The 13,381-nt window shown below is 38.1% G+C and overlaps 1 protein-coding gene across 1 annotated transcript in view; it reads right to left on the minus strand.

Moving 5' to 3' along the window:
• Positions 1–13,381, minus strand: part of USH2A (usherin) — a 437,205-nt gene that overhangs the window by 330,182 nt on the left and 93,642 nt on the right. The window contains exons 5-6 of the mRNA XM_077485085.1: positions 8,894–8,957; positions 5,845–6,136 (exon numbers count right to left, since the gene is read on the minus strand). Coding sequence (XP_077341211.1) covers positions 5,845–6,136; positions 8,894–8,957 — 356 coding nt within the window. The remainder of the gene's footprint in view (positions 1–5,844; positions 6,137–8,893; positions 8,958–13,381) is intronic.

Raw genomic sequence — 13,381 nt, forward strand, 5'->3', positions numbered from 1 at the left:
GTGTTTTTTCAGCTCTTTAGCGACACCCTTTCGGATTCTTCTGTAATTTTGTGTTAGTAGAAGTTTGGTGAGTGTTGATTCGTGCTTTTCATTTCAGCTTTTTATTTCAGGCTTTTCATTTCGTGCTTTTCAACGTGTTTGTCAACCAGACATGTTGCGGAATCGGAAGAGATAACGTGTTCTTTTTTATTGGCCTTGGAGTTATTACTTTGACCCAAGTCCAGTCCAGGAACAGGAGGAGGAGGAGTTCTTGGACCAAAAATTGGTTGCTTTATTAATCGTGACCAATTATGTCATATGCCTTTGCCGCAGGAGCTCCAGGAGAATAATCCAGATGATTTTCGGAATTATCTCCGGATGACGGAACCCTGCTCTCACCAACTCTTGCCATTGTTGACCCCCTATATTAATAAGTAGGACACATGCATAAGATTTATTTTATTTTTTGTTGAATAATGATTTGATTTGGCATATTTCCTATATTTTTGTTAATTTCTATTGGCAGATATCATGTCTAATTTTATTTGTTTTCTTTTTTTAATGCACAATAAAAAAAAATTATGTAGAATATTACTTGGCTATGTGTTTTACTTTAAATGATAGTTTGGGAGTAGGCAGTTACATTTTAAAAAATGCAATGTAAAATTAACAAGGGACATCAACATAGTTGTATCTTTGATCTTAAAAACGATGGGATAATAGTGTTGTGGTAACTTGCACCAAAAAATACAAGCATAATAATATTATTCTTGATATCACTAGAAAAAAAAAAACCTTTGAAAATTTGTTTGCAATAACTCTATCAGTATCACCAGCAAAGCAGCTTCATTATTATCTCATTAAAGAAGAAGAGAATGTGCACTGCATTTCGAGATTTAATAATTTGCCATGTTAATTCTCCATTAAGAACGATAGTTTACAAGACCGACCGCTTCTGGCTCATCCTTGCTTCCGAGCAAGCATGTTTGTACTTTGGACTTTTGTCCGACGGACTTGTGAAAATGTTATCCAACAAAAATTGTCCAATGAAGCGTACGAACGGTCGGATTTTCCACCAACAGCCTGTCATAACACAATTCCCGTCGGAAAATCCAATCATGTGTACTAGGCTTAATGTTTTGGTGCTTTTTAAGGGTACAGTGGACTTGAAATGGCTCATGAGGATTACAGAAAGTGCTTTCAACTATCATAGACAAGTGCCAAAAACAGCCCCTTGTTTTTTTCTTTCACAAAAAGAAAAAATACAGACAGGGAAGAAAAAAGTAAAAGTAAAAATTATTTAAAGTAACGGCACACAAATGAAATACATAAAAAAGTAAAAAAAAAAAAAACACAAATAGAAAGTGTGCTTACTGGAAAACTAATGTAGCCTAAATACATACACCCCTCTCCAAAAACACAACCTCTAAATTAAATTTAAAAGCTCAACTTTTTTTAAAATCAAATTTCCTTTAGACAGCTTGATGTGAAATGTATAGTATACAAAATTTCACTGATGACAAAAAACATATAAAACTCTTTTTTGCTGTGAGGTTAGAGCCATATTTAGGCAAGTGTCTACCCTAGGCACAGCCAAATAATGGCACCTTTTTTTACAAGCACCACTACTTGTGTTGTGATTATTTTAGTAAAAAGTAATGCTAGAATGCACTGCAATAGCTGTATATGCAGGACTACATTTAAACCAGATGTCTCAAACTGGCGGCCAGCCAGCTGTTGCAGAACTACAAGTCCCATGAGGCATTGCAAGGCTGACAGTTACAAGCATGACTCCCGCAGACAAAAGCATGATGGGACTTGTAGTTTCGCAACAGCTGGAGGGCCGCCAGTTTGAGACCCCTGATTTAAACAGTCTAGCATAGAGCAATAGACAGAGTCATCTGTTTAAGGCCCGTTGGCAGAGTTTGGAGGCTGAACTGGGATCGGTAAGAATAAGTGGTGTTGTAGGCAGTGATATAGGAGATTAGCATTTACCTTTATATATCGGTGGCAACAAGTTGGATGGAGCATCAATAAAGAGGTTGGAGAATATGGAAAGATCAAATTTGCATTAATGATTCAGCATGTCCTCTCACCCACCCTAATATGCATTACTAAGCAGTGTAGATTTGTCACTTCAGCAGGAAGGGTCTTAAGGTCTTTAAAAGGGCTGCATCTGCAGTCAAGGTTAAGCTTATATACAGGAGACGTTTAAGGTATGGCATCCCTTTGATTGACTTATTAAGTTATAGTTAGTTAGGTATTTGCATTACTAGTGGAAATTGTCTCCTAGACGGTGTCATGTGGCTGTTACACCTAATGCCGCGTACACACGGGCGGATTGTATGGCGTACTTAGTCCGTCGAAACACATCGCGCAAGCTTTCGACGGACTGTTTGTGTATCCGTGTGTGGTCAAGTCCGTTCAGTGGAAAGTACGACGGACTGTCCGTCGGATTGTATGACGAACTAAGTATGCCATACAGTCCGCTCGTGTGTACGCGGCATAAGAAAATGGCTGCTGTGGCCTTTAGAAATCAACTGTGATGCTCTGTGGGAGTGCTGGTTAATTGGCATTAGTATACATTACATTACATTACATTACATATACAATACCTCTCATCATGTAAAAACACCAGACAAAAGAAAAGAGATGGTTTTTAAGTTTTGTGAACTTTAGAGTCATTTGGCTCCTCACAAAAAAATCTCTACACCCTCCTTAACCCTACAATCCTGCTAAATGTATCTCCAAAATCCAGAGGTGGACACAAAATGGAAATAATATTGGAAACAAATTTACACAGTTCACAGTGCACCTCATCTGTTACCCTACTGACCTAGGCATTGGAGTCAGAGACGGACACAAAAAACTTGAAAACTTTATCAATTTTTCAAGCATGAGAACCTTTTTTTTTTATTTTAATTTTGAATAGAGTTAAAGAAAGGTTCTGTTTTTTTATTGCTACCTAATGCTCTGCTGGGGAGTCCCTAGATATGTGCAGAACGAAAAAATGTGTTTATTTTTGTTTCGATTCATTATTTACATAAATTTGTTTAGTTAAATTTGTTTAATTTGTTTGATTCATTTTCGGAATTCATTTTCAAATCAATTGGAAACGTTTTCAAATCAATTTCAAATAATTTTTTAAAATAGAATAGAAAATAAAGAAATAGATTAAAATGTCTATTCTATTCCTTTATTTTCTATTCTATTTTATTCTATTTGGAAATTGGAAAACTATTCAAATTCAAAAACTATTTTGAATTCAAATATCTTTCAAATTTCCAAAGAGAATAAAATAGAATAGAAAATAAAGGAATAGAATAGAAAAAAAAAAGTTTAGATTAGTTTGGGTAAAGTAAATGTAAGTAAGGTAAAGGGTAGGCTATGATAGGTCCAACCACTCTAAGCCCCTGTACACACGGTCGGAGATTTTGACAACCAAATCCATTGGATTTTGTCCGTCAGATTTTGTCCTTCGGATCTTGTCCAAAACTGTTGCATACACACGGTCGGACTAAGTTGACGAAAAATCCGATCATTCAGAACTTGATGACATAATTTCATTACGATGGGACTACGTTCAGGCTAGTAGCCAATAGCTTTGATGTAGGAATTTGATCTGAGCATGCGTGGCACTTGGCCCGATCAAAATTCTCTACACATGATCGGAGTATGTCCGATCGAACCAGTTGGTCAAGAAATATTTCCAACATGTTGGAAAATTGGGTCCGGCGGATATTCCGATGGAATCAGTCCGATGCATACCACACACAGTCGGATTATCCGACAACACGGTCTGATAGGACACCGTGTGTACAAGGGCTAAGGCTTCTTGTAGCTCATAGCTGCCCCAGTGGAAAGATCTGGCCTTGGAAAACCCAGCTCAATACTAAAATATTACAGAGCAGCCATGCTCTTTCAGCTTAAGACCAAGTCGAGTTATCAAATACTAACTATTATATTCTCTTATCTCTAAAAGTCACAAGAAGATGGGAATGTAAGTAAACCTGCATGTTCATCCAAAACCAAGATATCAGTTCTGGGTGACATTCCCCTGTCAAATATCAGTATATAATATTGTCCGACAGCTTGCTGTGTCATTTATGTATGTAACAAAAAAACCTCTTGTATGAAAGCAGGCATGTGTTTTAATTTGTTAATGATATCTAGAAAACCAGCCGAATGGATTCATGAAGAAGTGTATTCCTGGGGAAAAAGCTTTAACCAATGTTGACTTTGTCTGTGCAGCTCTCAGCGACACTAATTAGCTAAGAGTTATAAGAGCACTAGTCAAGATAATTATAAGCATACATCATAATCACTACATGGTAGGCTGAAGAAGAGAGAGTCTAAAGATAGAGTAGTTAAAGGATGCTATTAATCTGCTTGAACTGTAAAATAGATGCTGAGCTACAAACCATGCACAGTCAACATATAGACCTCTGTAAATAAATGAATAAGCATAACTGTACCAAAATATAAATACATTTTTTGTTATTTTGCTTTAGTTTAGTTTTTATTATTGAGGGAAGAGAAATAGTAGTCAGTATTTTACTTTGTTACTAGGTAGCAAGAACAAGTAAATGCCTTTAATCTTTTAAGGTGTCTTCTTCCATCCCGAGAACCCCAGATTTAGCTGTGTGAATCAGGATATTGGTCACTAAACTGATACATGTCCCTCACATTTTACCAAGCATGATCTAATCTTGAAGGCCTTGGTGGAAAACAGAGAAGTTGAGCGAGGTGTGCATTCAACATCTTTTTCAAGAGAGACTACAAACACACAAAAGAAGTTGTTGGACATTAGGTACATGCTTCAGGAGATAGTCATTGATTACATAAGACTGCACCACTGCTATTAATGCCAATATACAAGTCAACGTTTCCGCACTTAAGTAGCCATCAAAACAAACCACTAAGGCCTGCACAGTAAGTGCCAAATGGCTACAGGTTGGGGACCAGGGGTCTACAGCCAACTCCAGCTCCCTTTGCCATAATCTAATTGAATTCTTTCAAATTTAGGTAAGGCACTGGCCCTTCACCCTATCATTAGATATTGCAGTAAGTCTATGAGCAAAGTTCCATAATTCATAGCACCCAATCAGAAAACAATGTTTACTTTTTTTTTTAATATGAGCTGTTATTGTGCACATGTTTTTTTTTTTTTTCTTTGCTAGTGTGTTAGATAAACACTTCTGAAACTCACATATAAACTGACACTGTGCAATGACAACACAGTAAAATTGGAAAATATGTAACGTATGAGTATTTATTGTTGGATATGGATACATTTTCATATTATATTCAATATTCCATAAGGTAAAGAATAAAAGGGAAAATGCAGTAAAGCATAACATCCATTAAAAATTAATTATTCAATAAAGTGGCCCCCAAGCATTGTACTCTCATTGGTTGTTCAGGGTTAAAACAAAGTATGCATCCTCACTGCTCTTCATGCTGTCTTAAAATTCACTTTTCTTTTGGCCATAGTAGGTAAAGTAGAAAGTTAATTTTATAACAGACATTGTCAGCACCCCATTCTTACTCTTTCTTCACTCCCTTGACAAAATCTGGTAAAAAAGACCTGGTATGTCCTGGTATGAGGGGTACAACTCCCATAGTACAGCACTTGAAGCTTAAGTGGGCAATTACCATGCCCAAATGCTGTCATGTGTTGACAGGGGAAGTGTACAAATCCTACATAAAACTTCATACATACATACAACTCCTTAACAATTAAGACTCACAAAGGCCTTACTATGGCAGTGCATTAAGGAGGGCAGAAAATGGGCAGATTAGAGGTTTAAGCTAACATGATAGACGGTAGTGTGACTTAGGCCAAAATATTCATGACAATGTCACCTGATATTGTCCATTGTCCAAATCCACAATGATCTTAATGCCTTTGTCAATGTCTGATGGCGATAGTAAAGAAGAAATCCATGTTGTGTTCAGATCATTATCATTCATGTAAGGCACAGGATGAGCGTCTGGATTAAGCCTCAGTACTTTATCCTTGGTTGAGTTGTCCACTCCATTTGGAAAACAATACCTTCCGGACATGGGCTTTAAACGTGGGTGGCTGCTGGGACACCGGCATTCTGGCTGAATGACCATCTGTGGGAAATATCCTGAAAATATTTCTGAGATTTCTCTGTGGAAAAACAAAGCAAGATTATCGAACCTGTAAATCTACACTGGCAAAAAAAAGTGAGTGATAAGACATTGAGGTAAAAATAGACAAATCAATCAAAGGTTTAATTAAACAACACGTGTGCCTGGAGGTGACTGAAATGGAAGCCTGTTTGAAAGCAGCAGGTCTAATCAAGGTGAAAACTATGGCATAGCTGCCAACTGTCCCTAGTTTATAAGAACAGTCCATTTCAACATATTTATTCTGGATTTTTTTTGGCCCTACCTCAATATTTAGGACTGGTCAATGGTACCAGAAAATCTCTTTAAAAAAAAAAACAGACGCAGTTCACCATTAATTAAAACTAACCTGTAGATAACCTGGTATGAGGCAAGCATACTAACAACTTTTACTAAGACATTTTTTAAATGAAAATGCAAAAAGTCTGAATCTAAGCAAATAAACTCTGTATGATGTTTGAAACTACCCATTGATTCTAATGTGATTTAAATTATCAGGAAAAGAAAATGTAAATAGGATTATTTAAGACCTATATTTAAAAGCCTAATTAACCGGTTCTCGACCAGCGCACGCCGATGTACGTCGGCAGAATGGCACGGGCAGGCATATTGCCGTACAGGTACGTCCAATCTTCAATGCTGCCCTGCCATCGCGAGCGCGCCACCGGCGGCACGCTCGCGTCCCGGTCGGGACCCCCGTGAGTCCAGTCGCGGGTCCCGTGGACTCGATCGCCGCGGGCATACCCACAATCATCTCACGGGATGGCTGAATGGAGGAAATGCTGTGTAAACAGCATTTCTCCATTCTGCCTATCAACTAGTGACGCTGATCTCTGCTCTATGTGATTGGAGCAGAGATCAGTGTTCACTAAATGAAAGCCCAACCCCCCCACACTTAGTAACACACCCCTAGGAACACTTAACCCCTTCACTGCCACCCACTGGTTAACCCCTTCACTGCCAGTGTCATTTACACAGGAATCATTGCATTTATATAGCAGTGATTACTGTATAAATGACAATGGTCCCAAAAATGTGTCAAAAATGTCCGATGTGTCCGCCACAATGTCGCAGTCACAATAAAAATCGCTGATCGCCGCCATTACTAGTAAAAGAAAATAATAATAAAACATTATTAATAACAATGCCATAAAACTATCCCTATTTTGTAAACGCTATAACTTTTGCGCAAACCAATCAATAATCGCTTATTGCTTTTTTTTTTTTACCAAAAATATGTAGAAGAATACGTATTGGCCTAAACTGAGGGAAAAAAATGTTTTTTATATATTTTTGGGGGATATTTATTATAACAAAAAGTAGAAAATAATGAGTTTTTTTCAAAATTGTCGCTCTTTTTTGTTTATAGCGCAAAAAATAAAAACCGCAGAGGTGATCAAATACCACCAAAAGAAAGCTCTATTTGTGGGAATAAAAGGACAACAATTTTGTTTGGGAGCCACGTCGCACGACCGCGCAATTGTCAGTTAAAGCGACGCAGTGCCGAATCGCAAAAAGTGGTCTGGTCTTTGACCAGCAAAATGGTCTGGTCTGTAAGTGGTTAAGATTGTACTAATAGTCTAGGTGGAGCAATAGATGAAAAAAATGTCTTTCCTGCTCCAGTCTCCCCCCAGTATTGGCAAAACGTCTAAAGCCTTAACTACCTGGTTTAGTGGCCGCAGCTCAAAAGGAAAGGATCACAGAGTGAATTGGTTAATCTTGCCCCTACACGGAGATTGGAATTGCCTTCAGACGGGTGGCCAACACTTAAAGGAACCCAAATCAAAATTTTCTTCAGGAAAATTACTCCTTACTAATCCACCCCAGCAGGACTGTAGCCACGTGTTCTATTGTAGTAACTAGAAATTAGTTTAATGTACTTGAAACTGCTTCACAATTATCCAAAATAAATATTTCTGAATAATTTTAACCCTTTGAACGTAGCATTGTAACGTATACATCAACAAATTGAGCCATGATGAAGTGAATCTCCCAGATAGCAAGGAAAACTTGTAACAAATTTGTGACAGTGTTGAATTGTAAGTCAGTTAATTTGCTGCACATTTTCACTGACAAGTTCTAGTGGACACTTTTCTAATTTGTAGCAAATTTTCGTGGCAAGTCTCTAGCAACAGCAAATTTACAGTGGTGGGTCTACAGCAAGAGCTCTGCAAGTCTACAGCATGAAAATTCAACCATGACCCCTGTGGTGGGATGACTATTGCACAACATAACTGAACTAGAACTTGCAGCAGACTTGCAGAATGTTTGCAAAGAATGTTGATCTACAGTCATGCAATGCAGACTTTCTGCAATTGTTCAACAAACTTGTGAAGCCTGGCAAGTCTAGCAATAGCTTAGCAAGTCATTTTCAAACTTGCAGCACAATTGCTTGCTATCTGAGGCTTTAAACTCTAAAACCCATTGCCTCATCTCTTCCATTTTATGAGAAATATGTAACTACATTTTGAATTTTTCATTTTCAATATAGTGCTCTTCTAAATATTGATCTTCATCAGGAGCTTAGCGCAGAGGTCCGTTTGTACATAAGAACTTCCTAACTGAGTCTGCTATACTCTAATTGATCAATTCCACCAGGTACTGTAAGTCGGAATACAACATTTTGATCCAATGCCGCCCCCATCTACCCCTTCCATCAGCTTAATTTGATCAGGTGAAAAGGAAGGTGAGCAATAATTGGTTAATATGGACTTATGAACTTTGCGTATGGTCATATCTCTTAAGATCTTAATCTTACCTGTTTGTAAGAGCCACAGAATATAATCGAAAGTCTTGAATTCGTCCAATAAATTGTTCCATACCTAGTAACAATAAAATATATAAGTAATGAGCCTTAATTATTATTTGCTACCTATGTTTACTAATTGTAGTTTATATTTAGTTTATATTTGAAGAGTATGTAAACCCAACATTTTATATTCCTGATATGTACCTGCTGTAATATGTACTGAAAAAGTCTCCTGTTCTCTTTGTATTGCTTCCTTTGTATGAAATCCCTGATGATCCTGCCAGCCTCTCTGCTTTCCTATTAAAAACTGGCCACACTATGCAAGAGAACTCACCATGGTTAGTTCTCTAGCTTTGCTGGGAATTCAGCCTACTCTCCTTCAATGATCAGACTTTTCCTTTGTCCTGACCCCCCCAACCCCTGCACAGCCATTCACTGGGAAGATCAGTGCACTGATGATTCTCCTCCCCCAGCTCTTATGCTGCAGCTGAGAACAGAGGGAATGGGATCACTATTGAAAGAGGAAAAAAAAGTATTTATAATGTTTTTTTTTTTATTTATACACAGATGTTTTGCCTTTCATTTCTATTTTAAACTGAATGGGTTGTCTAACAAGTTGATCCCCTACAATTATTTTACAGTTGAACTCCAATCAGATATGTAAACACACAAACTTACACAGTTCCGAATTTATTAGTATTTCACTAAAGTATTACATGAATTTGACCTGTTGTAAGCATCTTGCAATCACAGCAAAGTACAGTATCACTCATAATGCGGGAGGAAGCAGAAGCACAAGGGGCCAATCTGTTGTGTTGTAGTGCTTATGTGCTAGAAGGAGAAAACAGCCACAGAGAAATTACACTGCTGCTCTTTTCACTGTGTTAAGTTGCTTAACTGCAGCAAAAAAAAAAAAAAAATCTGTGAAAATCTCAGAACTGGTTGGGCATAAATATATACCTATTGGTAAGTAAATTAGTGCCTCTTTTATGTGTCTTGTATCTGTTTGTTTATTTTCCTAGAGTTTATCTTTAATAAAGAACCACTTGTGTAAAAATAATTAACTGGCATCATAAGTAGTTCTTTCAGAGAATAGAACACTTATTCTTTTTTAGGTATACTGACCCTTGAGCAAAAATAAGAAATTAGAAGTGCAGCCTTGGTCTTTAAAAGTATAGTAAGATTCATATATCCTGCGAAAAACATTAAGTGCCATCCTTCTATCATCATTCTGATTAGATAGGTGGTGTGAAGCTGCCTCATTAGGCTGAGGCAATGAGCCAGGCCAAGTGCCACCTTTAATTAGTGAAATGATAGTTACAATGGTTCCTTAAGACACACTGTAAAGATAAAAAGTCAAACTGTAAAGGTACATGTATAGGGAAATCCGATTTCTTGCCAACAAGCAATTAGACCTTAGAAGAGCTCTTTTTGGCCAACATACATGTCCACTTTTCAGTGAGTTTCCAGAGGTCTTCTAATAGTGCCAAGAAAACTAATTCAGGAGTACTGGGGTATTTATTCATCTCTATTAATATCTATTCATCTTTGCCTTGTCATCAGAAATGTATAGAACAAGGGCAAAAAAATAAATTAAAAATGCTCATATAGTGCAGTACTGTGGAAGAGAATTTAATGTGGAATTAAAATGTTACAATAAACAATTTAAATAAATACAAAAAATACAAATTTGGGGGGTTTTCTTCTCCCCTGCTCATGCAAATCCTTAAAGTGTATCTAAACCGAAGAAAAAAAATTCAAAATATTGCTGCTTATCAGTCTTTAAATGTGGTGGCTGCATTAAAGCAATTGTAGGATAATTTTTGTTTTTTTTACTTCAATAATAACCATGTTATTATTGAACTATATATATTGAATTATATAACCGTGTCCCCCGAACCTCCTCCTCTGGGGCTTTCGCTCCTCCTTTTCTCCATATATCACCATAAAAAGTTGCTTCCTATGGGAACGCATATACACGGGCAAGCTTTCATCCATAGACACAGAGAGGGTAGCTCAGCCCCACCCCTTGCTCCTTCCTCACAGGGTTTGACTGACAGCAGCAGGAGCCAATGACTCCCGATTCTTTCAGCCAAGCTTGTGAGAGCAGGGAGAGTGGAGATGGGCACAGCGGTGGTCCATCAATTAGCGGCTTTTTTGAAGCACATGATTAGAGTCTGAGGCTCTAATTGACTTTAAGAGTACTGCGCCCTGAGCCCACCCAGTTGTGTAACAATAGCAAAATAATATTCGTTATTGTCTTTCTGATTCTAGTCCCAGCCAACCAGGAAGCTGGTCCTGAAACCCGATTGGTCTTAGGTCTCCTAGCCAATTGGGTCTCAGCAGGACCCACTTCCTAATCGTCCGGGATCAGAAGCAATGGCCCTGCTCTTTCCTTGAGCAAGGAGCAGCATCAGCATCAGCCTCCTAAGGTAAGGCCACTGATTGCCATCGTCCATCTGTCACGGGGGGATGGATCACTGCCATTCATCTCTTGCAGTAGGGGCTGACCACCACTGTCCATCTCCAGCAGGGAGAATTGGTTTGTTTGCCACCCCCCACAAAATATTAAGCACCAGCCACCACTCGATAAGTATTTAGGGAGGGGGATGGAGGAACAGCATAAGGAAGGTTGCATTATGGTTAAAAGCCTTTCTGACTTTAGAAGCACTTTCATTTTTTTTCAAGTCTTTAAAATGGTATTTTAAACTTGTAATCCCACCAGAAGCAGTCTTCTTGTCCTAGAGCAACAACAACTCATTTTACTGTATTCATGGAGGAATAGCATTGTCACACTAGGATAGAAAGTGTTTTAAGACTACAGAACACCTTCCTGTCTCCTTATCTCCATAATATGGTTGGATAGGGTGGGTTCTGTAGTCCACAAAGAATGAATTGTGAGTAATAAAAATTCTGTTAAATAGCAGAAGACATTTTGCAGATGTGCTAAACCATGGCCATGTGAATTAGCATGCTGTTAAAACTACAAATGGTGAAATCCCAGTTCCTGATCCGGAGTGATTTTTGCCTTTTAATTGCAGATTTGATGACGGCAACATTTAACTAAAGCAGAAAAATTCTTAATGTTGGTTATTGAGCTGTTTAGGTGAAATTTTCTTGAAAAGTTTCCACCTTTTTTGGTCTGTTTACCAGGCGTTTTGCTGTAGTTAATTATTATTTATGTACTGTCACTTTAAATGTTTTATTTTCTTTTTCTTTTTTTTGTAAAAAAAAAAAAAAACTAGAATAAGAGGCTAATGAAGGACTGTTTTTTGGCACAAGAGCAAGCTCAGGATGGATAAAATAAACTTTCATTAACCATTATGAGCCCAATACATCCATAATAAAACACCAAAAAACACCTTACCCCATGGCTCCAACGCATTTATTAATAATGGGAAAATTATCTCACACAATTTTTGTAAAATGTCACTGAAATTAATACTCCATTTTACGCATCACTATTCCTGAATGAGTTTTTCAGAAAGTATCTTTGAATGACACTAGTCAAAAGCATCTGGAAAATTGCCAACCAGTAAGACTTAGCCCTTGTACACACGGTCGGAAACTCCGACGGAAAATGTCCGATCGGACCGTGTTGTCGGATAATCCGACTGCGTGTGGGCTCCATCTGACTTTTTCCGCCGGAATGTCCGACCAACAAAGTTTGAGAGCTGGATATAACATTTTCCGATAACATGATCCGATCGGACAAAGTCCGATCATTTGTGGAGAATTCTGATCAGACAAAGTGCCACACATGCTCAGATCAAATTACGAGACCAAAGCTATTGGCTACTATCCTGAACGTAGTCCCGTCGTAACGAACGAACGTCATCACAACCGACAACTTTGTCTGACCGTGTGTATGCAACAGCAGTTTCGGACAAAATCCGTAGAGAAAAATCAGAAGGATTTTGTTGTCGGAATGTCCGACCGTGTATACAAGAGCTTAGACCTGGTGCCAATGGGCAGACCCAGGTATATGATATTATAGCCACACACCCTGGGGAAGATGAGAAGCAGAAGACTGAGGTGGGTAACCAAATGACACTGGAAATGTCACCTAACTAAAAAAGGGATACATAAAGAACATCTTAGGGTATTATAGAGGTTTAATATACTGTACTAGACTTTTTCTTTTTTGTCCTGAATTCCCTTATATTGTTTCAGAATTATGTGTTATAAAGCTATGTGCATAAAGGTGCTAGAAGAAATGCACGTCCAGTGCCTTGGCTGCAGCTTGAAGATGTACTAATTGGTTGAAGAGCAGAATTCAGTGGGGATTGGGTTTAAGCATAGTCGCTTCAGTATGAAGTAAATGCTTTGCTAAATCCACATTGAGATTCCTACCTTTGCTCCCTTGCTCCTACCACAGCCATAAAGATCTCAGCAACACCATTTTGTTTCACTTCCTCTGTTATGCCGCGTATACACGATCAGAATTCTCATGGGAAAAAGCTCTGATGGTTTTCCAGATGGAATTCCGACAGAATT

Source organism: Lithobates pipiens, unplaced genomic scaffold, assembly GCF_037356315.1.
Source record: "Lithobates pipiens isolate NorthernLeopardFrog02 unplaced genomic scaffold, aLitPip1_a1.2 Scaffold_18, whole genome shotgun sequence".
In the NCBI taxonomy this organism is placed as follows: domain Eukaryota; kingdom Metazoa; phylum Chordata; class Amphibia; order Anura; family Ranidae; genus Lithobates; species Lithobates pipiens.